The sequence below is a fragment of the Callospermophilus lateralis genome, chromosome 2 (genome assembly GCF_048772815.1).
Source record: "Callospermophilus lateralis isolate mCalLat2 chromosome 2, mCalLat2.hap1, whole genome shotgun sequence".
NCBI classification, from domain to species: Eukaryota; Metazoa; Chordata; class Mammalia; order Rodentia; family Sciuridae; genus Callospermophilus; species Callospermophilus lateralis.
The window spans coordinates 13851383-13877038 of NC_135306.1; the positions used below are offsets into that span (position 1 = coordinate 13851383).

The window sequence follows — 25656 nt, forward strand, 5'->3', positions numbered from 1 at the left end:
TTTTCTTTTTAAATTTTTTTTTAGTGTAGTTGGACACAATACCTTTATTTTATTTATTTATTTTTATGTGGTGCTGAGGATTGAACCCAGTGTCTCGCACGTGCTAGGCAAGCACTGTACCGCTCAGCCACAACCCCAGTCCCTGGTATTCTTCATATATAATAGTATTTGAAATATTGAAAAGCATGAGTAAAATTATTATTAAATGAATATGGGATTGTAAATTGTGTTTTGCAAGGGTTTTTACTCAACTTTTAAAGTGGCTATATAGTAGAATTTCAGGATGTACTCATGAACTAGATTCCTCTGTATTAGTTAAAGTTCAATTATTTATCCAATATCTGTTTAAATGCAATTCTTGTTTATAATCACTTTTAGCTTAGCAACATACTGTTATCAATTTAACATTTCTTTGTTTTAAGAGGTTTGCATCATGAATTGACTGAAGAAACAAGTTTTTCATACATCTTCAAATTTTTCATTTATTGCTTTTATAATTCCTTTTTTTTGGGGGGGGGCTACTAAGGATTGAACCCAAAAGAGCTTTACCACTGATCTACATCCTTAGCCCTTTTTATTTTTTTATTTTAAGACAGGGTCTTCCTAAGTTGCTTAGGTAGGGCCTTGCTAAGTTGCTGAAGCTGGACTCAAACTTGTGATCCTCCTGCCTCAGCCTCCTGAGCCACTGGAATTAGAGGAACATGTCACTGTCACTGGCTATAGTTCTTTTTTAACCTATAAAGAGCTAGCTATCACACTATTGTATTAAATTGCTTGTGCCTCCAGACATCATAGTTAATTACAACAGAAGCACAGAGAGTGGGGACATATTCACTAGGACATACTATCACAACTAATATTTTTTTTTAAGGAGAGAGAGAAAGAGAGAGAATATTTTTTAATATTTTTATTTTTTAGTTTTCGGCGGACACAACATCTTTGTTTGTATGTGGTGCTGAGGATCGAACCCAGGCCACACGCATGCCAGGCAAGCTCGCTACCACTTGAGCCACATCCCCAGCCCAACTAATATTTTTTTAAAAACTCCCAGCATTAGTGCAAAATAGCTGCAGATAACAGATTCGCTTATCAAGATAGGTGTTTGTGTACAAAGGTTCTTGTGGTTCTTACAAGCAAAATTATTCTCTTGGTTGGTCCTTACTAAGGAATGTTTGAAAAAGTGCACCATTTGATTTGTATGCAGTGATTTCTTTGGATATTTTTACATCAAAATTATTTCATAAGTTGAAGTCCTCTGGGGAACTATTCTTTCTCTGGGCCTTTATATATGTTTTCTTCTCTCTCTCTCTCTCTCTCCCCCCCCTCTCTCCCTTCCTCCTGCTCTCTTTTATTTCCAGTTCTGGGGAGCAAACCCAGGGCCTGGCACATACTAGGTAAACATTCTACCACTGAACCACACCCCTAACCCCTGGGCCTTTGAATTTCTCTTTTCAAATGCTTAAAGCAGCTTGGCACCAGATTTTATTATCTTATTCTTCTTCAGGGTTCAAATCGCTATGTTTCATTGTTCTCCAGAAACTGCAAACAACAAAAAGAAAAAAAATTGACAAAGATTATATTCTCTCTGTGAACATTTACATTGCTTTAATTATTTCTGAATAATTATTTCTGAATATACTTTTCCCAAGAAGTATAAGGCATTGGAAGGTAACCTGCTACTTGGCAAATTTTTATTCCATATTTTTACTTAGGCAACTGAATGAGCTTTTTGGCATTTCATTGATACTATTTGTGTTTAGCTTTTGGTGTACTCTTCATATTGTTTCATTCTCATTAACATTCACACTAATGACCTACCATTAATCATGTCAGAGACTCCTTTGAGTTCTGGTGTCTGAGATTCCTCCTCATTAAAAGTCAGCATTTCCTGTTGTCTTTGCTATAGGTCCTTCCCATTGCTTCCACCACTGAAATTTCCTTTTCTCTTTTTCATATTGCTGGCATTCTACTAAGGGATTGAATTATTTCTGCATTATCTCCTATCTGGTTCCCCACAAATGTCCAGAACCATGAAGGATCTGAGATTTTAGTTTTCATTTCACTTAGGTCATTTCATTTGAGGTTAATCAAGGAACTTCAGATTCTGAGCTACAAATGAAAAGATGTACACGCTCTCGGACACTTGGTGTGCTTTGTTCTTGCTTCCTTTTCTTTGCTTATTTTGGGGAAAAGTATTAACACGATAGCACATCTTTGTCTTGATGTCAGCCTCCTTCCCACAACTAGGGTGGTCTCTCTTGCTAAAATATTTTCCATTCACCTTACTATGGGTAGGATGATTAGTACCATGGCATATAATTAATGAATATTTGTTTTTCATCCTCTCTGAAACCACATCCTAAATTCTTCTGTTTTATCACTGTGTTTGTAGGCACACATATTAGTGATGCATGGAACCTAGTATTACAAGCTATCCTCTTATTTTTTACCTGGATGGCTCACAACTTGGATTTCTGTATAACAAGGCACTAATTCCATTTTCTAGACATTGTCCAAAGATGCTATGGTAATAAATCCATTCCTAGGCTCTCAGATCTTGTCTAGGGGGTATAACAAAGCTGTGGCCTATGAATCTAACAAATGAATTACATTTATGTTATTTTTTCTAGTATCACTTCCCACTTTTCCCCAGCTGTTATGTTAATTATTTGCAGTACTTCCAAAACCCACTTTTGGGGATGAGTGTTATAGGTAGTATTATTAGGCCCTGTTTGTTGATGAGAAAATGAAAGCACACAGAGGTTAACTAATTGGCCTAAGGTTATAAATTTAGTGAGAGAGTATCATGGTAAACCTTAGCTGTCTGCCTCTGTGGTCTGCATTCAGAACTGTTTTGCTTTAGTGTCTCTTCACATTCTCAGGAGAGTTCCAGGTAGTAGGTGTTAGTAGGGGCAATAGAGTTAGAAGTTATGGTGGACTAAGTTTCAGCTTCTTGAAATAGGAGGAAGGTTTGAATATGTGAAGAACAGAAAACATTTCAAGTGCACAGAATGAGGAAAAGTTAAGAGATGGAACTAACAAGAGTATGTTCAGGAGGTAATAAAGAAATTAAATTTACTCAGTAGAAAAAAATAGCCAATGAACTTGGTTAGTAATGAAGGTTTATCCATTAAATCTTTACTGAAAAAAATACTGTGTTTTTAATTTCTGAGTTCTTAGATTAATTGCATTCTTTGGAAAATACTGCTAATTATATCTGATTCATTGAGAATACTGATTGAGTATTCAGATGGAAATACTTTTAATATTAAAAGTAGAATAAATTTACTGTCTTTATTATGAAACTTCTTATCTTTTTATTTTTCTTTAGCTAGTTCTTTCTGTACCAGCATAATTTGGTTAGTTTAACCTGTGATGAAATTTGTCCAGAAGGAACAGTTGGATATATGTTGAATTTCTGCCAAATTCCAGAAGAAAAATGTTATTTTAAGCATTCTGTCTATTTTTGGTGAAGCAAAGGTCTTACCATGAAGTTGTTGTTGGCAGCTTTAAAAGCTACTGAACATGCCTTTCTTATATACAAAACCCACCACACACACAGGCCTGGAAAGTAAATATAAAGTAAAAGTATGTAACTCTTTCAAAGAAATACCATGCTTATGTAGCTTAGTTAAAATAAGATTTTATTTTTTTTCTCTTTAGTACTAGGGCTTGAACCCATGGCCTAGCACATGTGAGACAAGTACTCTACCACTGAACCACATCACCAGTCCCAAAACAAAGAACATTGATTGTGGTGGCAAGCCGATTCCTTTCCTATACTTGGGGCTAAAGAAATCTGAACTTTCCTTTGGAATTTTTAATCCACTATCCATGCTTGGGATATGCATAAAATAAACAAATCATCCACTATGTGTATAAATTAAAAGAAGTGTGAAGAGCCTGTTTATTAACTGACACCAACGGTTAGGAACTGAAGATGCATAGGAGGTACAGAGTTAGCCAAGTGGGAATTTCTTCGTGGAATCCTTTGTTTTGTCTTGCATGGATATGATATGTGTGATCACACAAAGAATTTTGAAGTTTAATTTCTTTTTTTTTAGATAAAAAGGAACGTCCCTTTTAACTTTTCTCAAGTCGCTGCATTTGCAGTTATTCAGGAACTTTTAGAAAAACAATAAAAAATAGCATTTAAGGATTGTATTTCCGAAATAAACTTTTATCAGTATGTTACCAGTTTATTTACTGTCTTACCTATTCATGAGTATAATTTGTACCATAGATTTCTCTGACTTCTTTTAGTCTCTATTTTGAACTGAAGCTTTGAAACTTATACCTAGAATATATTCTAAGTTTTGTTTTTTCTGCTACATCTTTTTGGAGGTGCTTACAAAATACTATGTTTATTATATGTCAAACTATGTTAAAAATCATTTCCTTTTAATAAAATGAGTAGATGTAGTAGCAAAAAAAAAATCCTAACCTTCAAATAAGTCTTTGTATTAGAAGGATAAAACCAAGGGCTTCTAATTATTTTCATCCAAAGAACTGCTTGAAATATACTTAAAGAAAATATTTGTTTTCTAAATCTTTCAATTTGGGAAAGACACATTATGGTTGGTTTTTACTACTGATCTTGATGAACCTGCAGTCTTTTTATTCTGGATTCATTGTTCATCATTTCCTTACCTTAAATCTTCAATCCGCTATTAGTTTCTTCCTAGGTGGAACATATTAGCTCATGATTACGGCTGTGACACAATCTTATATGACCTTGTATATGTTATTGGACTCAATCATCAGTATTTTAGGTCTTTGCTGTTATTCAGTGGGATTATTTATTATTTCACATTTCATTTCTAGCATGTATTCTCAGTGCCATGTAGATAAGCCTGCTTTTAGAGGCTTCCAATTCATAAAAGCTAATAACATAAAGAGTACTGGAAGAGAAATTGAGGATGTTAGCTTTATAATTATGAACCATACATAATTTTATGTTCCCTGTTTACATTTTCCTAATGTAAATTAACAGTATAGAAAGTAAATTAGTACTAGATAAAAATAATTTATCAAGCCTTACAAATTTGTCACAAATATTTATTATGAGAAATAAAATAGAGCTCATTTTATTAAGAGGTTATTGAACTTTGTTTGATATGTCTCTTTCCTTTCCTTTTCAGAGTATGTATGTAACTGCTCTAGGGTTGGAAGCCTGGATGTGACATACTGCAACCTGACAACAGGGCAGTGTGAGTGTCAGAAAGGTTATCAGGGACTTCACTGTGAAGCCTGCAAGGAGGGCTTTTACCTGAATCACACTTCTGGGCTCTGTCTGCCATGTCACTGTAGTCTACATGGGGCCCTCAGCGTCCTCTGCAACAGGTAAGCATTGAGGATGGAGGTAAAGTTCATTTTATTTTAGCAAGGGGAAAAAAGGGTGGTTTAAATAAAGATTCTTTTAAATAAAGGGAAAGAATGATCATAAATTTATAAAATATTTTATATATTTTTATTCCCTCACTTTGTATGCTACATGTAATATCATAACCCAAAAGCTTCTAATTTACTGATTTAGTTCTTCAAAAACATCGGGAACACCAATTTTATTTTGTGATAGTTTCTGTAAATTTCATAGAAAAAAATTAAGGAAGGAATCTGATTTCTGGAAGGGCTAACTTTTAGATATCTCCAATGAAAATATTTTGTTTTACTTATTAATGTATGAGTGGAGTTTAAGGAAACTTGTTTTTTGTTTTTTTTCTCCTATCAAAATTCTAGGGTTGAACATCTAAGGTTTCACTTGATTATATCCATTTTTAAAAAAGATAGTGGTAAATAGACTGGTTTCATCCTATTTACCATTACATTTTTGAGGCCAAAACCAGATTAAATAGCCCTGAAAAAGTTTGTGATTTGGAGAGACTTAATCTGGTGAAACCATGCCTTGTTATGTAAAGTTTATCTACTACTACACCAAAATTAATTATTCTTTTGGCCTTATATAAGGCACTTAGCTTTATGTGGATCCCAAGTCAAAAAGATGAAAAGAATATTATGTAATAAAAAGAATATAGCTTTAGAATCAGTGTAACCAGGGTATAAATCCAAGACATTGTGTGCTGTGGGCAAGTCATTTCATTTTATTGGATCAGTTTCGTCTCAAGATTGTTGTAAAGGTTAAATGAGTTGATGTATATAAAATGTTCAGCATACATCACGTAATAAATCCTGGTTTGTTTTAATTTCAAAGAATATTTCTGGCTTATACAAGGGAATGTTTTTAAAGAACTTTCTCATCTTCTTGGCAAACAAAAAGCGCTTTTGTACTTTATCCTTAGCAATAGATATTTTGGACGCTTTACAAATCATGTTATTGCACTGTATTGTATCATGTTGTACTTTTATTCACATATAGAAATGTCCTTGATTAGGAAGTTTATAACTTCAAATGCAACAATAATCAATGTTTATGATGCTTGGTGTTATAACAGTTATTTGTCTTAGTCTTCACAGCAGTTCCTTATATGTAGGTTACTAGGTCACAAAGATAGTAATTGGAAAAAAAAAAACAATTCTAAATTAGGTCTTCCATTTCCAAGTCTGGTATCTTTACTACCACACTGTGTAACATCTTTTTTTTTTTTTAATATTTTAAAGTTGTTGATGAACCTTTATTTTATTTATTTGTATGTGATTCTGAGAATCGAACCCAGTGCCTTATGCATGCTAAGCAAGCGCGCTACCACTGAGCCACAACTCCAGCCCCCTGTGTAACATCTTTAATGAGAAAACTGATAATAACTCTGTTCTTTGAGATTGAGAATATAGTAGCTGCTTACTGTTATTCCCTCTACTTCACCCTCTCCCTTCCCCCCCAAAACCCATATCCATATAAGTTATATTACAAAGTTTCAAATTTCTACTATTTTAAGACAAGACATTGATAAGTGTGTTTATTTTAATATCTCATCAAATGTCCACCATATCTTTTAAGATAAGATTCAGCAAACATATTTGCCTCTATATTTTTAGGAAAATAGAAAAGTATTTACTTTAAAGCCAACTGCCTTATTAAAGGAGAAAGAAATAAGGAAAGAGGCAAAAGAGATTTTTAAAAGCTGGAGAAGAGGAAAAAACAGTCGCAGTAATATCTATGTAGTGTATATTACTGTCTTCAAGTTCTTTCACAAATTATTTCTGATTTATATTGTTCCTGATGGTTAATGCTATTAGAAGTTTAATGATAAATCACTATCCAGAAAAATAGGTAGTGACCATAAAGTATTAGAAAAATACATAGGACTGGTAACCTAAGTTTTGGGCAGGGATCAACAAACCATAGTCCCTGAACCAAATCTAGTGTACAACCTGTTTTCATAAATAAAGCTTTATTGCAACATAGCCCCACCCATTTGTTTAGCATTGTTTATGGCTCCTTTTGTGCTATAGTGGCAAAGTTTAATAGTTGCAACAGAGACCATATAGCCTGCAAGTCATATGGTCTTTTAAGAAAAAGTTTAGCAACTGTTGGTTTATAGGTGGCTTATCTCCAGTCATGGTGGGTATTGTTAGATGACAAAGTAACTTTACGCAAGTCACTTATTTTAAGCATTTATCATTTTTGAGATGGAAATCCATGTCCTTTCTCTTGCATACAGTTGTTATGTCTTAAGGATCAAACAATATTCTGTATGTATAAATATTTATAAGCTACAATTGCTAGACAGATAATAAAAATAATAGGAATAGATAAATAACTAATAATTATTGAGCATGTACTATGTACTTGGGCACTATGCTAACTTATTAATTTAATCTTCACAGAAACTCTCTTGAGAAGATCGCTACTATTTTTCTACTTGGAATATGAAAATTCTGATGTTTGGTAGGGATTGTTAATTTGCCCTATTTTTACACTAAAATAGCCATTCAGTCCAATTGAACAAATGTAATATGAAGACTCCGTAGAATAACTTCATAGTTAATTTTTTTTTCTATGACTCCCAAATGTCCCCAAATTACTTAATGTTAAATGTGTTTGGCTGATGTTTAGGGAAAAAAAATTTGTATTTCTGTCCAAAAGTGAATAAGCCATAACTTTAACAAAATAATGTGTGGGAGTCTGTGTTAAATTCTAGTTATAATTGTTAGAATCAGAATCACATTTATATGATTTAAAAGGTTTACCAGATATCAACAAAGATGATTTAATGCCTTATAAGCTGTTGATAACCTTAGAAATGTGTTTTGATCCAGAAGTGATGTTTTCAACATTTTGCATCCTAACCTGGGAGTTTGTTACCTTTTTGGGGTGCTTAACTATATTTTAGTACACTTTTTATTTTTTTGGTTTGTTGGTTTGGTACTAAGTTTTGAACCCCAGGGTCTTGCATGTGCTAAGCATGTGCTTTACCACTGAGCTATAACTCTGGCTTTGGTCATTTTGAATTGTATTTTTTTTCATTCAAAATATTGAGCGATAGGTTTTTTGTTAGTATTTCATATAGAACATCTGATTTTCAGTAATGAATGACTAAAGTTAAGAAGGAGGTAGAAAATACCTGTTTTATTACTTACTCTGCATGGGCTATTTTCTATGTGTAACTTCTAGGTTTTGTTATCCTGTAGGTTTCTTTTGACAATGAAGTAACATTAATTTATATTATCTGCATATGTTGATTTCTCAAACCATATACAGCTTCTTCTAAGTGAAATCTGGAGAGACCTGGAGAGACCTTGCTTCCCCTGCAGTTATTTTTCTCTGTTACTACTTACTTCCGGGCCTGGAGTTGAAATAGATATCTTCTTCATACCTCTTGAGTCCTCTCCCTTTCTCCTCCTAGGAAAAAAACAAACCTATGAAGCTCATGGGAACAGACTATGCTGTTCCAACCAAATCCTTGTTGCTCTCCAGCATCACCCCTTATTTTATACATATGACTCACTGTTGTCTCTTTGACAATGTTCCTGTCAGAGTTCCAGATGATTGCCTTATCTTTAGATAATCCTCACAATACTTTGGCCTCTTTCTTCACTTCTCTTCCAGTCACTTTTCCTCTTTCCAATCTTTAATTCTTTTACTTTCCCTATTTCTTATTTGTCTTTGGCTGCAAGGATAGGTATGTACATTTTAGAGAAAAAATAACACTTTTTCTATGGTTTAATGCAGAATAATATTTATTTTGGGCGGGACATTCCAGATCTAAACTATAATAGTGAGGAATTGAATCAGTATCTTAAAAGAACAGAACTAGGTCAACCAGACTTGAGTATAAGAAAGAATTTAGGTATTTGTTTTTTATTAATAGGCTAAAAAAGAAACTATTCATTATAAAGGAAAGATTTTTCACTTGTTTGCTTCCATTTTCATAAAACCCTATTATACCATTTAAAATTGAATATTTATATTTTAGAATAATAATGGCTGAAATTAATTAAATACATATTAGGCAATATTTTAAGCCCTTTTCAGTGATTTATTCATCTAATCTTCATGGCAACAATATAAGATAGGCACTGTCATTGCTGTTCTCATTTGTACAGGAAAACAACTGGAAGTTAGGTAATTTGCCTAATTTACCAGGGGATAACAGTAAACAAAAGAGGTAACATTGAAGCATTTGCAATATGGATCTAGAATATGTTTTTCTAGCCACTATGTGGATATAACCTTTCTCAAAATCTCAGGTATTGGGTCAAGAGAGTAATTATTGTAAGAAACTCTGATGCTATGACTTAGACTACTTGTTATTTTCTAGGAATAGCTTCTAGTTGTCCTTGGTAATTAGACCTTAACCCTCATGTGATGTACCTCATGCTATGTAAATAGCTCTGCTTGATAAGGGCTAATCCCAGTTTTGGATTAATAGAAATTTAGAACATGAGAGGATCATCCCTTTGATGAACAAATGTCATTTGCAATATGTATTATATTGCCTTCTCTTTGTATTAGGCAACATTTTAGAATAAAAACAATATTACAATTGCTTTTGTCAAGACACTTATAATCTTTGCAAGACTAAAGGACACAAACAACTAGAATACAATATAAAATAGTTGATAAATATATGCTTAATTTGTAAGTAGAGTTGTTTAGAGTAGAAAAAGAATAGGGGTAATTTGAAATTATAAGGAAAGGATTTCTAGAGGAGCACAAAACTGAGGTCTGCCTTATAAGTTATAAATTAGGAAGAAAGAGAGATTAAAAGATTGCCAGATGGAGTAAAACATAAGAATTCAATTGAGGGCTGAGGTTGTAGTTCATTGGTAGAGTACTTGCCTAGCATGTGTGAGGCATTCAGCACCACATAAAAATAAATAAAATAAAGGTATTATATCCATCAGAGAGAGAGGGGGAGAGATAGTTCAGTTGAATTTCCCAAGATTATACAATGAGATGAGAAATCTTATCTAACACCTACTCAAATTCTCTTCTGTTTTGACTCCCTGTTCTCATTCCAAAAATAAATAAAAGTAAAAAAGCAGACTCAATTCTGTCCTGGTTCTCTCACACATTGAAAAACTATGGAACAAACAACTGACTTTTAAAAAATTAATTTCCCTGTTCTTTATGCCATTATATTTCAGCAGGAGTTGCCCTAGTGAGGGTAGATTTTGGCTGCAGGAGCCAGATGTGGGTTGAGCAATGCCTTTGTATGCAGACACAAAGTCCTTTATGTACTGACAGATGGCCACCCCCTCATGTCACCATTGGTGTTCCAACCTGTTTAATTGAAAAGAGTTGGTCTATAATATATGAACTTTTCATTTTTCCTTTGGGAACACATTTCTAATGTTTTCCTGTTTTACATTTTGATATAGATTTAATAAATGAATGGATAGTATTTGATGTCAAAACACAGTATTACTAGTCAAAACCTAAATCTCTTCATGTAGCTCTTAAAAATACTGCCAGAGGCTGGGGATGTGGCTCAAGCGGTAGCGCACTCGCCTCGCATGCGTGCGGCCCGGGTTCGATCCTTAGCATGCACCACATACAAACAAAGATGTTGTGTCCGCCAAAAGCTAAAAAATAAATATTAAAATATTCATTCTCTCTCTCTCTCTCTCTCTCTCTCTCTCTCTCTCTCTCTCTCTCTCTCTCTCCTTAAAAAAAAATACTGCCAGGTCTGACTTTATATGTAGACTATTATATACTGATGAGAGAATTTTTTTAGTATCCCCAATAGGTTAGTAGACAAGATGTATTATTTTAGATTGTGTTAGTAAGATAATAAAGAAGTTTTAAAATGACCTAATATCCTTTCCATAAAATCTATGGTTGCTGCTATACAATATATTTTGAATTATTTACTACTTTGCATTTTTGCTGATGGGAATATGCTACAGGCATATTTTACTTATGAAGTAAACTAATACCAAAATAAGTTTCAAATAAATGCCAAAACACCTCCAAGATACACATTCATTTAGGGCTCTAAAAATCATCTCTTGTATAATACTTGGGAGTAAACAGCTGTTTATGCAAACTCTTATTTAGTACTTTGTAATTCTGGAAGAGTAAGGAAAAGATTTGATCGCTAGAAACAAATTCAAAAAATCTTATAAGCTAGTATATTCTTATGTTATTTTATAGAAAAATAGAAGACATAGCTCTTGTTTTAAAATAACATTTTTCTGTACACCAATTGTTACTCCTGTAATTATACCAGTATCAGATTTTTTTGTATACTTCAATATTTTTACCTGAAAATGGAATTTTTTAAAGGTATCCATCTTGGTTAAAAGTACCTCAACTTATCCTTTATCTTGTTATTATGGTTCATTGTTTCCATAAATAAACAAGTACTTTATATCTTAGAAGGTATATTAAGTATATCACACCAAGTTTCATGTTAAGATCATGGAAAAACAAATTATTCTAAAAGCTGAACATTAATAAATGGTCAGAAAGTGGTTTTTCAGAAAAAGGTACTGAGTATGTTGAGATTTTTAGGTGTAAATGATGTATAACTAGTTCAGTCTGGAAAGCTCCAAGTTTTTTTGGTGCACTTTTATCTTAAAACTTCCATTTAATACAGGGCATAATTTGCCTTCCTGGTCTTCTAATTATTAATTAGATATCAACTGTAGTCAAATGAATAAAAAAACTTTTTTCCTCAGCTACTGATGACTTTTGTGAATGTCACATGAGTTGATATTTTTTTTTAACATCTGAACAAAAATTTATGAAACAGAGATATTTCTTTTGATCAAACACGTCACTGTCCTTAAGCCTTATTGTAGACTCCTCTACTTGCTTCACCTTGTTAAGCCACTTTAGGTCAATTTGGAATTTTTAAAAAATATTTTTTTACTTTTTGATGGATACAATATCTTTACATTTATTTATTTATTTATTTGGTATCAAGAAATTCATTTATTAAACAATTGAATATTTTCTTGACACCAAATACTATACTATATGCAAGTAATTTCATAAACTTTATGAGAGATAAAATACAAACAAGACAATAGGTTTCGTTCCATAGGAGCTTCTAATTTAGTTATATATATAACAATGAGAGAATATTGACAGAGTGGAGGATGGTGAGAATGGTGCCATGACAGCAGTGTTTTTGTACATAATTCTTTAGAAATTTTCCATTTCTTGTATTAATACATTGTACAATCTAAGTTTGTATTTCTCAATTGAATTTAGGGGAAATACTTAGTCTAGGGTTCTTTTCAGGTTCATACCCCTCGCTATGCTTACCATTCTTCCTTTGTTGCAGGCTGCAGGAATTAAATTGCTACCACCCACTGTATTCCATGAGATTTTAGTCCCCTATAAACTGTGCTGCTGAGTGTCCTCATACTCATGTTCTTTCTGGGTTGCTAAAAACAAGTTGAAGTGCCCTTTACTTTTTAAGAGTTTTTAAAATGGTTAATCTTTATAGGGAGGCCTTTGGGGGGTAGCAGATATGTAGAAATTGAAAGTTTATATAAGTGTCAAACTTTTCCACAAACAAAACTCAAATATAGACATACCTCCAATTTTTTCTTATCAATTTTTCTGATTCTCTTATACCTCAGTAACATAAAGTGCAATACTGTCCTTTAGAGAGAACTCATTTTTCAATAGTTAATTACTAATTGTTCAATAACTCTGTGGGTCAGTCCTGTGATGGTAGTCATAAAAGGGACATGATTCTGATTGGTTTATTGATATTGCTGTTTCTCACTGCAATGTGAATAGTGAGTAGAAGTCTAATCCTGAACAACCTCGTGGATAATGCTTGCTCCCTACTGCAGTGATACTCTTACTGGTCCAGATCCTGGCAGAGTCCGAGTGATTTTTTTTTTTTTTTTTTTTTTTTGAGGGAGAATGAAACTATTCCCTTAATGCCATGTTCTTTCAAGAATACTCTAAATTAGGGCTTCTAAGTTGTAGATCTGCATAATCAGCTTCTTCAGTTTATACATGCAACCATATCCAGTGTGCAAGTTAGTCCCAAAAGGTTGAAGACATTTTGCAGAGTCTTTCCACCAATCAACCCTAAGTCCTCCTCTCTTTTCAAGGGTGAGACACTATTCTTTAACCATTTGAAATACAAAGGGTTTTAACTTTATATTTAAAGTTATAAAGTAATTGACTTAGGAGCATCTGCTTTAGTTATTCTCTACTGCCCAAATGAAAGAGCAATTGTAAACTTCTCTTCTAAAGAAGAAAGAAACCACACTTTTAATCTCTAGTTAAACATCTTCCTAATAGGACATTTCACTACACTTAAAAAGTTTTAAAGTCTTATAACACAGTGTTTTTTTTGGTCTCTAGTTTGACTTCATTCTGAGTCAAAAATACCACAAACTTGCAAATGATACTAACATTATTACAGTAGACTATGTAATCTTTATCTGAAATGCTTGGGACCAGAATTATTTCAGACTTTGTAGCTTTTCAGATTTTAGGATATTTGTATAGTCTTTATCAGTTGAGCATCTCTACTCCAAAAATCCAAAGTCTGAAATGCTTCAAAATCCAAAACATTTTTTTCAGAGTATTGAACCCATAGGTGTTATACCACTGAGCTGCATCTCCAGCCCTTTTTATTTTATTTTTGTTTATTTATTTAGAGGGAGAGGGGGAGAGGGAGAGGAGAGAGAGAGAGAGAGAGAGAGAGAGAGAGAGAGAGAGAGAGAGAGAGAGAGATTTTTAATATTTATTTTTCAGTTTTTGGTGGACACAGCATCTTTATTTTATTTTTATGTGGTGCTGAGGATCGAACCCAGCGCCCTGCGCATGCTAGGCAAGTGCGTTACGGCTTGAGCCACATCCCCAGCCCCCTTTTTATTTTTTTATTTTGAGGTAGGATCTCACTAATTTACCCAGGCTGGGCTTGAACTTGTAATCCTCCTGCCTCAGCCTCCTGAGCAGCTGGGCTTACAGGCATGCACTGATGCACCTGGCCAAAATCCAAAGCTTTTTGAGTATAATGCCTGTGTTCAAAATTAGGGATGTTCAACCTGTACCATCATCAACTCTGTAATGACCAACATTAACATTTATTGAATGTTGGCTTTGTACCAGGCTAAGTGCTTTATATGTACTAAATTGTAAGGATAAAATAATAATTAATTGAGGGCTGGGGTTGTGACTTAGTGGTAGAGCATACTCACCTAACATCTATGAGGCACTGGGTTTGATCCTCAGCACCATATAAAAATAAATAAACAAAATAAAGGTATTGTGTCCATCTACAACTAAAAAAATTTAAAAAATAATAATTAATTTGAAGTGTATTGTTCCAATTTTACAGATGAAGACACTGAAACTTAATTTGCCTCAAAACAGACTATTAGTAAGTTGTAGAAACAGGCTCAAACCACACCTGTCCTCTGCCTTTTATGTTTGTTAATTGCCTTTAAGTTTACTATCACATAGGTAAATTCCTAGCATTATAAAATTATCATTTGAGGGGCTGTGGCTGTGGCTCAGTGGTAATGCACTTGCCTGGCATGTGTGAGGCACTGGGTTTTATTCTCAGCATTGCATATAAATAAATAAAAAAAAGGTCTCTCAACAGCTAAAAAAATTTTTAAAAAAAAATATCATTTGAGTGATAACATTAAATGATATACCATCAGTAATAAGTCATGTGGATATTATGTACCCCCTAATATGATGAGATGAGAAAGGGTACATTTCTTATGTGAAATTCTTCCTCAGAATTCATAACCTCAGTCTAACTGTGACAAGACATCAAATGAACCCAAGTTGAGGGACATTTACAAAACACCTGACCAACTCTTCAAAAGCTGCAAGGTCATAACAGACCAAAAAGACTGAGAAACTGTCAGATTGGAAGAGGCTAAGGAAACATGATGAGTAAGTGTAAGTGATATACTAGATTGGAACCTTGGACAGAAGAAGGACATTAATGGGAAAATATTCTTTTTAAATAGAATGTTAATTGAATTATTATTTGGAGCAACCAAGGAAATATAGATTGGTTATATTTATCTACTTTCCTTTTAGCACTGGGAATTGAAGTTAGGGCCTGTGAATGCTAGGCAAGCTCTAAAACTGAGCTACTTCCCCAGGCCTAGTTTTACTATTTTATTATGAGGGCAAAGTTACTGGTCCTAGTGATAATTCTTAGCCTTAAGTTCAGAAGAGAAATTAGGATAAGGAAAAAAACTTACTTTGTTGGCATGAGGACTTACCATTATAGATAAATAATTAGAATATGGTTAGGAAATCTAATCAAACCCATAGCCTGATTTAATATCCTTTTTCTCTAAAGTTTAAAAAGAAAAGCTTCTAGAACTTATGTGGAGGAAACATTAGTCTAAATAAAAGAAGTCTTGTTCCCACAGAGAAGGCTTTGTCTTCTTGTGTCCCCTGAAAGGGAATTAAATCAGCATGACTTTTGCATCTCATGTATTTTTTTTTTCCATAGGAAGAAATGTGCTTTTTGGAGTATAGAGAGAAATACAGAACTTTTAACTTTTTTTCCCTCCCTGGATAAAATTTCCACTCAAAATATCTAAATTTTTCAATCCCAGAGAGAGATTTGAACTTGAAATTTTTCTAGATTTCCTGTGAAAAGGGACACATGTGTTTCAGCTTTAATTATTATGACAAAATATGTAGGATTAAATCAAAATTATGAATTTCATTTTTAAGGTTCTGCATAGATTAATTCTTAACACACATTCTGTGTATTTCATCAATTTGGTTTTTTAAAGTTGAATTGAAAATTTAACATATATAAAAGCATAAAATCACACATATTAATAGAGTATCATGTGATGTTTCAGTACATATATACATTGTGTAATGTTTAAGTCAGGTTAAACATATTTATCTCCTTAAACATTTAGCATTTCTTTATGGTAAAAATATTAAAAATCCTTTCTTCTAGCTTTTTGAAATATACAGTACATAATTTTTCTCTATAGTCATACTACTGTCCAATGGCATACCAGAACTCCTTCCTCTTATCTATAATTTAGTAACCATTGCTCAACCTTTTCCTGTTCCTTCTTCTCTGCTACATTTCCCAATCTCTGGTAACCACCATTTTACTCTCAACTTCTATAAGATCACTTTTTTTTTAATCTTCCACATATGAGTAAGATCATGTAGTACTTTCTTTGCCTGGCTTATTTTACTTAACATAATGATCTCCAGTTCCATCGATGTTATTTCAGATAACAAAATTTCATTATTTTTAATGACTGAATAGTATCTTTTGTGTGTATTTCTTCATCAGTTGGTGTGGACAGTTAGGTTGTTTGCACTTCTTGGTTATTGTGAATAGTGTTGCAATAAACATGGGAGTACAGAGGTCTCTTCAATATACTGATTTCATTTCCTTTAGATATATACCCAGCTGTATGCTGAATATATAATCCCAGTGGCTTGGGAGTCTGAGGCAGGAGTATCACAAGTTCAAAGCCATCCTTAGCAATGTAGTGAGGCCCTGAGCAACTTAGTTAGATCCTTTCTCAAAATTAAAAATAAAAAGGATAAGTGCCGTTGGGTTCAATCTTTGGTACAAAAAAAAAAAAAAAAAAAAGATATGTACCCAATAAAGGAATTGCTGCTGGATTATGTGGTGGTTCTATTTTTAATTTTTTGAGGATCCACCATACTGTTTTTCATAATGACTATATTAATTTGTATTCCTACCAACAGTTTTCCTGGATTACCTCCAGTGGATTTTTCAAGCTTCCTGTTGTGTTTATAAATTAAATTGGTTTCCAGGGAATATAAATTACTAGTATCTGTTGGGGTTGGGGTTATGGCTCACTGGTAGAGTGCTCGCCTTGCATGTGCAGGACCCTGGGTTCGATCCTCAGCACCACAAAAATTAAATAAAAAAGTTATTGTGTATAACTATACAAAAAATAAAAATATATAAAAAATTACTAGTATCTGTAATTAAAACTATTAATTTTCAATTAATAGTATTCTTTTATTTTGATTCTAACAATAGGTAGATAAGGATGATTATCTACCAAATTACAGATAAGAAATAATAATAAAAGCAAGATTACATCATTAGCCCAGGCTTCAATGACCATTAACTACCAGAATAAGGAGAGTCAATTCAAAGTCTTCTAACATGATATTCCATATTCTTTTACTAAGTTAAAGTCCCATGGCATTCAGAACTGGGTTAGTATATTCCCCAGTGCTATAGATCAGGGAGGCACAGGAAAAGTATTGATGGTTCATTTTTCTATGGAGACATTTTATTACATTGGATAGATTTTCAATACCTTCAAGTTTGCTTTATTCTAAAAAGTATATGGGGAGGACATAGATATATTTTTCATGTTGATGAAAACACAGCTGGGTGTAGTGGTGCAGGTGTAATCCCAGTGGCTCAGGAGGCTGAGGCAGGAGGATCACGAGTTCAAAGCCAGCCTCAGCAAAAGCGAGGTGCTAAGCAACTCAATGAGACCCTGTCTCTAAATAAAATTCAAAATAGGGCTTAGGATGTGGCTCAGTGGTTGAGTGCCTCTGAGTTCAATCCCTAGTACCACTCCCATCCCCCCGAAAAAGAAAATAAAATACAGTTTATGTTGTCAGTAACATACCCCCCCTTTTTCCAATTTCCAACACATACACTATGACCATTTAATTAATTTTTACTTTTGCTTGTCTTAAGTGGATATTTTAAAAGTTCAGCAATTGAAGGGTCGTGACTCAGTGGTAGAGCGCTTTTAGAATGCTTGCCTAGCATGCATGAGGCACTGGGTTCAGTTCCCAGCACCACATACAAATAAATAAAAAAATAAAGGTCCATCAACAACTAAAAAATTAAAAATAGTTCAGCAATTGAATAAAATGTCCACCAAAATAGATATTATAGATATTTGAAGGAAATATTAGCTTTATTGGCTGACTTATTTGTCTAAAGAAGCTGCATGATTCAGGAGAGGCAGCGGAGGAACAGAAGGAAATTAACATTAATGAACACCATTAAACTTCCATGCTCAAAGCTTTACACATATAACTTTTCTTCTTGAAACAACTCATTCATCTTTCTCTTAGAGGCTATGTTACTTAGCAACAAGGCATAACTAGTAAATGGCAGAATTTAGATTCAAGCCTAGATCTCTCCGGCTCCGAGGCTCTTCCCACTACACCCTGAAATAGAATGAGCAAAATTAGATATGGCAGTATGCACATCTCAATATGAAATGCAGGGCTCCGTGTGGGTGAGCATGAATCAACAACTTAGGTACTAACCCATGGAAATTTAAACCTAGAAATCAGTTTGAGCTACAATGAAAATAAATGTTTCATAGAAGGTAAAGTGAAGTTATGAAAGTATATATAGAGAATCACTTGAAATGAAAAGGTAGAAATTAGGACATTATAATTATTAAAGATGAGTTCATGGTTTGAAGTGTCAGAATGTTTGATTTGCTGGGCTTTAAATCATAGCCATTTGACATATATGAGGTCTGAAAGCATGTGTCATGGACCTAGTATTTGGGTGGGAAGTGGGAGGCAGGGTAACTGGGACTAGAAGCCAGGCATTGAGAAACTAGGACAATAGTTGTAATTCAGTCATAGAGAACATAGAGGTCTAAGGTCAAAGGAACTAGCAGCAAATGGGGCTTGATGATCCACTACTGGGGCTGAATGCCTTAAATACCCTTTTCTTAGGTCAGGCTTGATACCAAATTAATGGTTCAGCACTAAAGCTGGAGGTAGAAATTAAGTAATTTTATCAGTCAAGTATAAGGATATAAAAATAGAGTAAAATAAGTACAGTGCTGTTTTTCCAGTTAATGTAGTACAGTAATTCCCCATTATGGTCTCCAGACCAACAATATCAGCATAACCTGGAAACTGGTTAGAAATGCAAATTCCTGAGCCCAATCCAGAACTATTAAATCAAAAACTTCAGAATAGGGCCCAGCAATGAGTGTTTCAACAAGCCCTGCAGAAGATTCTGTTGCATGTTAATGTGTCAGAACCACTGATCTAGTGGACATTATGTTGTCCCCCAAAACCTAAGGTTGACTTACATACGAAAGAAAATCAGAAGAAAAAAGAGGAGGTTGATGGAGCAGTCCAACCTCTATTTTTCGCTTATATGAGTATTATATAAGCTAACAAGGCCCATTTGGCAGGGCCATCATAGATTAATCAAATCTACTAATAGGGGTTAAGCAAAATAGATTTTTCTTTGAGGGGTAATATTTTTTTTTCTTTTAAGATACTTTTAAATGTGGGCTTTTCTTACTTTAAAAAGCAAACCCAATAGATCTGTGTCTTCTAAGATCTATTGCCCATCATGCACCACTCATTAAATGTCCATTTTGTTCATGTAAAATGAATATCCCATTTCCAGTATTCTGAGAGGTCTATTTAAACATGACATAAAGTATCAAGTTTAAGTGCATGGAAAATATTAAATGGGCTAAAATGAAAACAAATTTTGTACTTAGAAGTCATCATGAGTTATGAAGAAAGTATATGTAGATTTTTGGAGCCAGATCATACAGTCATTAAACAAAGTTTGCAAGCCTATTACATGCAAGGTGTTATGCCACACACTGGGAATGCAGCAGGGGATGAAACACACACACATACACACACACCCTGATTCCACAGAGCTGACATTCTAGTTGGGGAGAGAGATTATAAACAAGAAATAAAGTCGGAATTGTTTTGAGACAGAGCAGAAGCAATGTCTCATTTCTTTGGCAATTATGTTTTTAATCTCTCATTTATTAGAATATTTAAATGACTACTGAGAAGATTAACATAAAAACTCATTTATTAGAATATTTAAATGACTACTGAGAAGATTAACATACCTTCTTTTGGAGGTACTGCAAATTTATTAAATGAATTAAACACATTAAATTCTTCTGACTTGCTTTTATTAAGTTCATAGAAGTAATCAATAAATAAGAAGAGAGAAAAAATACTGTTAGAAGACAAATACCCAGTTTCTTATTCTGCCTACCATTGACTATGTTATCTTGAAAACTGAGTCCATTTATGTTCCTGAAGCTCTATCAATGGAGAATATTCAAAGTATTTATATTTTACTATATGTAGTGCTCCTACTGTTTGGAAGGCACTTAAATATTTAATTTTAATCCTCACAACCTTTTGAAACAAGGATTATTACTCTTTTTTTTCAAATGTAGAAATAACTTGTTAAGTGGACATTATGTTGTCCCCCAAAACCTAAGGTTGACTTACACATTTAAACAACTTGTTGTTTCTACATTTGAAAAAAAAATCAGCCAGAAAGTAATAAAACTGAGATTTATGAAAGTCATACAAAAATTGAAAAGATTACATTAAATAACTTGTGAATATCATGCTGTGTACTTTATTTATAATCCATACTAGTGCCTCCTGAGCACTCTACTCCCTATACAGTTCAGAATTTGGGTATTAAAAAAGGGCTTGATCTTTAGTACTATCAATATCAACATTTAAGGTTAAGCAGGTTGTTTGCTAATCTGAAAATTAAGCCACCGCTTATGCTGTCATTTCTGTGAGAAAATGAGTTCTAAATTCTACACCTTAAGTTAAATTGTTGGAACAGAGTATATGCACAAACCGGGTATTAATAATTACACTTTCATCAAGTAAAACTTTCATATTGGTCACAAATTCAAACGTCAACATATTTGAGAAGCAGCTTCTTATCTAGATGATACCTGGTCCCCATGTTAATCTCTACATTTTCTTTTCAAAATGACTTTTTGAAATTCAGAAATCTCTATAAAAATAATGGGATCATTGAGTAGTTTTGAGAATTCTTCTGGCTGTGTTTCTTCTGTTAAAAAAAATTGAAAGAATTAAGTAATAACTTTTCTGGTTGAATTAAGTTAGAATTCCCAAGTTTGGGCACTGGAAATATGATATTTTTTATTCTTTTACCTTTAAGTTCTACTTTTGGCTTTTCAAGAAAATTTATAAATTTGATTTTGGTAAGATCAGTTATCAGAAAATATTTTTGCAATTAGATAATACTCTTTTCTGAGTATTAAGAATTTCTGTCTGAATACGGATTTCCTCTAAACATATTTTAGACTATTTGTCCTAAAAAATACAAGGAATGTTTAGCATAATAGCCCAATGTTTCAACAATAAAGCTATCCTTTTTTCTTTCAGAAAAGGAGCTTTGCTTGTTGCATAATAGTCTTTTCCATGACTGTAGACAGAGAAACAGACGATCTTTTGCCAAAATGTCCAATTATTGAGTTTCTTTCATAACAAAAAAGAAAGCTATTTTTTTCATTACTTTCACTAAACCAGGTCACAAACATGAAGTTAGAATTGTTAATAATTTTTCATTTTGTTTACCTTCCCATGTAAAAACATTTTCTAGTGAGAAAAGTTTTTCTTAGCTACCTCTTAAAATTTATTTTGAATGTGTCTGAGAGTTTATAATTAGCAATTTTGTATTGATTTCAGACTGTATCCACAGGGAACTTAGCTGTGCACTGCTGAGTTCCCTGTGGTTGCAGTCTTTAATTCTCATAATAGCCCTACAAAGTTTGGAATAATTATCTTCATTTTACAAATGAGAATACTGAAGCTAAGAGAAAAAAGTACTTGTGTCAACTAGATTCTAGCGGACTAGACTATGAACCAAACTCTGTCTCTTTAGACTATTTTTCCCCCCTTAAATCCTGATACCTTCCTTTCTGCATTTCACTCTTCCAACCTATTCAATATGATTATAAAATAATGGAAATTCTGAACATTCTCCACCCAAACAGAACAGAACCTTTAAAAATTAGTTTGACTAGTATTTTTGTTACATAAATATGTGCCATATCTTGAGATGATACACTTTTGAGGTTCCTTTTGAGAAATTAATATCTATTTATTTATATATGTTTGAGAATGAAGTTTGGGGATTTTTCTTTAATTTTGTTTATTAATTTTTTTCTTTTGATATTGGAGATTGAGCCCAACCCAGGGCCTCCTACATGCTAAGCATATATTCTACCATGGAACAACACCCTTAGCCTCAGGAAGTATTTTTTTTAATTGCTAAGACCTTGCAATATTTGTTCATACCCATGAGTGTATAAATTATATAACATTGACATGGTAAGAAAATATGAGAATCCTGTTTTGATATAATTTAAGAAATGTGTAGAATGTGTTTATTTATACTTAGTGTGGTATATGCATTTGCTTTTTTAAAAAATATTTTTTTAAGTTGCAGATAGACACAGTACCTTTATTTTATTTATTTATTTTTATGTGGTGCTGAGGATTGAACTCAGTGCCTCACACATGCAAGGCCACAACCCCAGCCCTGCATTTGCTTTTTATTTCTTTAATTTTTTTTGTAGTTGTAGATGGACAGCATGGCTTTATTTTATTTATTTTTATGTGGTGCTGAGGATTGAACCTAGTGCCTCACATGTGCTAGGCAAGTACTCTGTCACTGAGCTTCAGCCCCAGCCCTCCTGCATTTGCTTTTTAATGAATATTCTATATTCTTCTTTGTGACATAATTCTATATACTATGTTAGTACTTTACTATAAACTCACATTTTGAAGAAGTGATACCAGGTGAGCAAATTATATCTTAAAATTTTTGTTAGCTGATCTCAGTAGTATAGATTTCTGGTTTTTATTCAAAATCCAGTTCTGCACCCTTATTTTCCACATATGAAGCTGTGAATCTTTGGTTCTTTTATTTCGAATCTATGGTTAAGCATAAGTGATATGTTAACAGGCCTTTTTTTGATTTTGTTTTTGCATTGCATATATATCATTGACCTTTGCTTCAGAAAGAATTCAACAGTCTTTAACAGAGGGAGATCATGAAAGGGGGTGCTGTAAAGGCTTTATTCTATAAAAGGAGTCACACAGGCAAAGCTTTATGTTTGCTGAGTGATTTAATTCTTATACATGCAGAAACTTATACATGAGTAACATCTCCACAACCAAACTTTCCCACTCTGTGTCATTCATACATGTATACATATATCTACATATATGTAGATATATAGATACAGGTGTAGATATAGATTAGATATATAGATACAGACAGATACTTTTTTTTTTTTTTTTTAGTATTGGGGGTTGAACTCAGAGGCACTCACCCACTGAGCCATGTCACCAGCCCTATTTTATATTTTATTAGAAACAGGGTCTCACTGAGTTGCTTAGTGCCTTGCCATTGCTGAGGCTGGGTTTGAACTCGTGATCCTCATTCCTTAGCCTCCGAGCCACTGGGATTACAGGCATGTGCCACTGTGCAACTATGCTTTTTTTTTTAAAGACAGGAAATCACCTCCTTTCCTGTTATTTTAAAATCTACCCTGGAAAGACTGAAGCATGGTATCCAGACTCAGACAATAGCTTTATCTGGATTCATGAAGTTAGTCTTGGATTTTTTTTTCTCAAATAGACAACTAAGGAACACATTATCCAGGGAGAAAGATGCCTGCTTACATCAGACCTTTTAATGCCCAGAACGGATTTTTTAAGGAAAAGTCCCTGATAGGGCAAGACACTACTTTGGAACATTGACTATGTTAGGGCTATGAGATATTACTAAGTGATTCTGTATTCCAAGGTAATATCTTTTACTTACAGATGGTGAATTAGGCAAACACCATCATTAGAAGTAACTGTTTATCCTCTTGTATACTGAATAATATCTTTTAGGGAATGAGGAGCTAACATGTTTTGATTAACATCTAAAAAGCCTTAGAAATGGGCTAATGAAATGTTCTTAGCCATTCTTTGAAACAATATGATATCCTTTGTAATTTTTTTATAGCATAAAGGGACTTAAATTAACTGTTTCTTTCTTATTTTGTAATAAGATATTCTTTTTTAAAATATATTTTTTATTTTTTCTAATTAGTTATACATGACAGGAGAATGCATTTTGACAAATCATACATAAATAGAGTAAAACTTCTCATTTGTCTCATTGTAAACTATGTAGAGTTACACAGTTAATCATATATACACATAGGGTAGTAATGTCCTATTCTTTCTTCTGTCTTTCTTACCCTCATGCTCCCTCCTCTCCTTTCACTCCCCTCTATCTTATCCAAAGTACCTCTATTCTTTTCCCCCTCTTATTGTGAATTAGCATATGCATATAAGAGAAAATGTTCTTTGGGATTGACTTATTCTGCGTAGCATAATATTCTCCATCTCCATCCATTTACTGGCTAATGCCGTAATTGCATTCTTCTTTAAGGCTAAGTAACATTCCATTGTGTATATATACCAGTTTCCTTATCCATTCATCTGTTGAAGAGCACCTAGGTTGATTCCATAATTTAGCTATTGTGAATCAAGCTGCTATAAATATTGATGTGGCTGCATCACTATAGTATGTTGTTTTTAAGACCTTTAGGTATAAACCTAGGAGGGGAATGATGGGGTCAAATGGTGGTTTCATTCCCAGTTTTCTTAGGAATCTCCATACTTCTTTCCTTAGTGGTTGCACCAATTTGCAGTTCCTTTTCTTCCACATCCTCGCCAACATTTATTGTTGCTTGTATTCTTGAAGTTTGCCATTCTGACTGAAGTGAGATGGAATCTCAGTGTAGTTTTGATTTGCATTTCGCTAATTGCTAGAGATCTTGAACATTTTTTTCATATGTTTGTTGATTGATTGTATTTCTTTTTCTATGATTATATATCTTCTTGCCCATTTATCAATTGGGTTGTAATAAGATGTTCTTGTACTTCATATTTGATGAATATAAATTTACTTTGCCAGATCTTTTAGTACTTTGGAGCATACTTGTGTGAGACTCTGCATTATGTATGTGTGTAGGATTTCTTTTGTGCAGTTGCTTAATAGACATGCTTGGTAAATTTCTGTTACATTTAAAAAATCAAATGCTTATCTTCTATATGATCAGTACAAAGTTTAATTAAGCTTTTTAAAAATATTTTTTAAATATTTATTTTTTAGTTGTAGTTGGATACAATATCTTTATTTTTATGTGGTGCTGAAGATCGAACTTAATTAAGCTTTAATATAGCTTAAATGTAAAAATATTTTGAGTTTGTGTCTCTGAGAACCTTTGACTTTGTTAGGCAGATGTTGCTCTTCGAGCAGTAACCTTGCTCAGATCTTGTTAGGGAAAACCTGAAATTTACTTGGCAGCAAGTAAATTTACCTGGCAGGTGTTTATTCTGGACTAAACAGAAAAAGTATCACTAAAGTCAACACCTGTATAGATGGTAATGGTGATGCTTGGGAT

The 25656-nt window shown here is 33.3% G+C and overlaps 1 protein-coding gene across 1 annotated transcript in view; it reads left to right on the forward strand.

The window, feature by feature from the left end:
• The window catches only part of Megf9 (multiple EGF like domains 9), a 95804-nt gene that overhangs the window by 46341 nt on the left and 23807 nt on the right, over nucleotides 1–25656 (forward strand). Inside the window, exon 2 of the mRNA XM_076845602.2 lies at nucleotides 5142–5343. Coding sequence (XP_076701717.2) covers nucleotides 5142–5343 — 202 coding nt within the window. The remainder of the gene's footprint in view (nucleotides 1–5141; nucleotides 5344–25656) is intronic.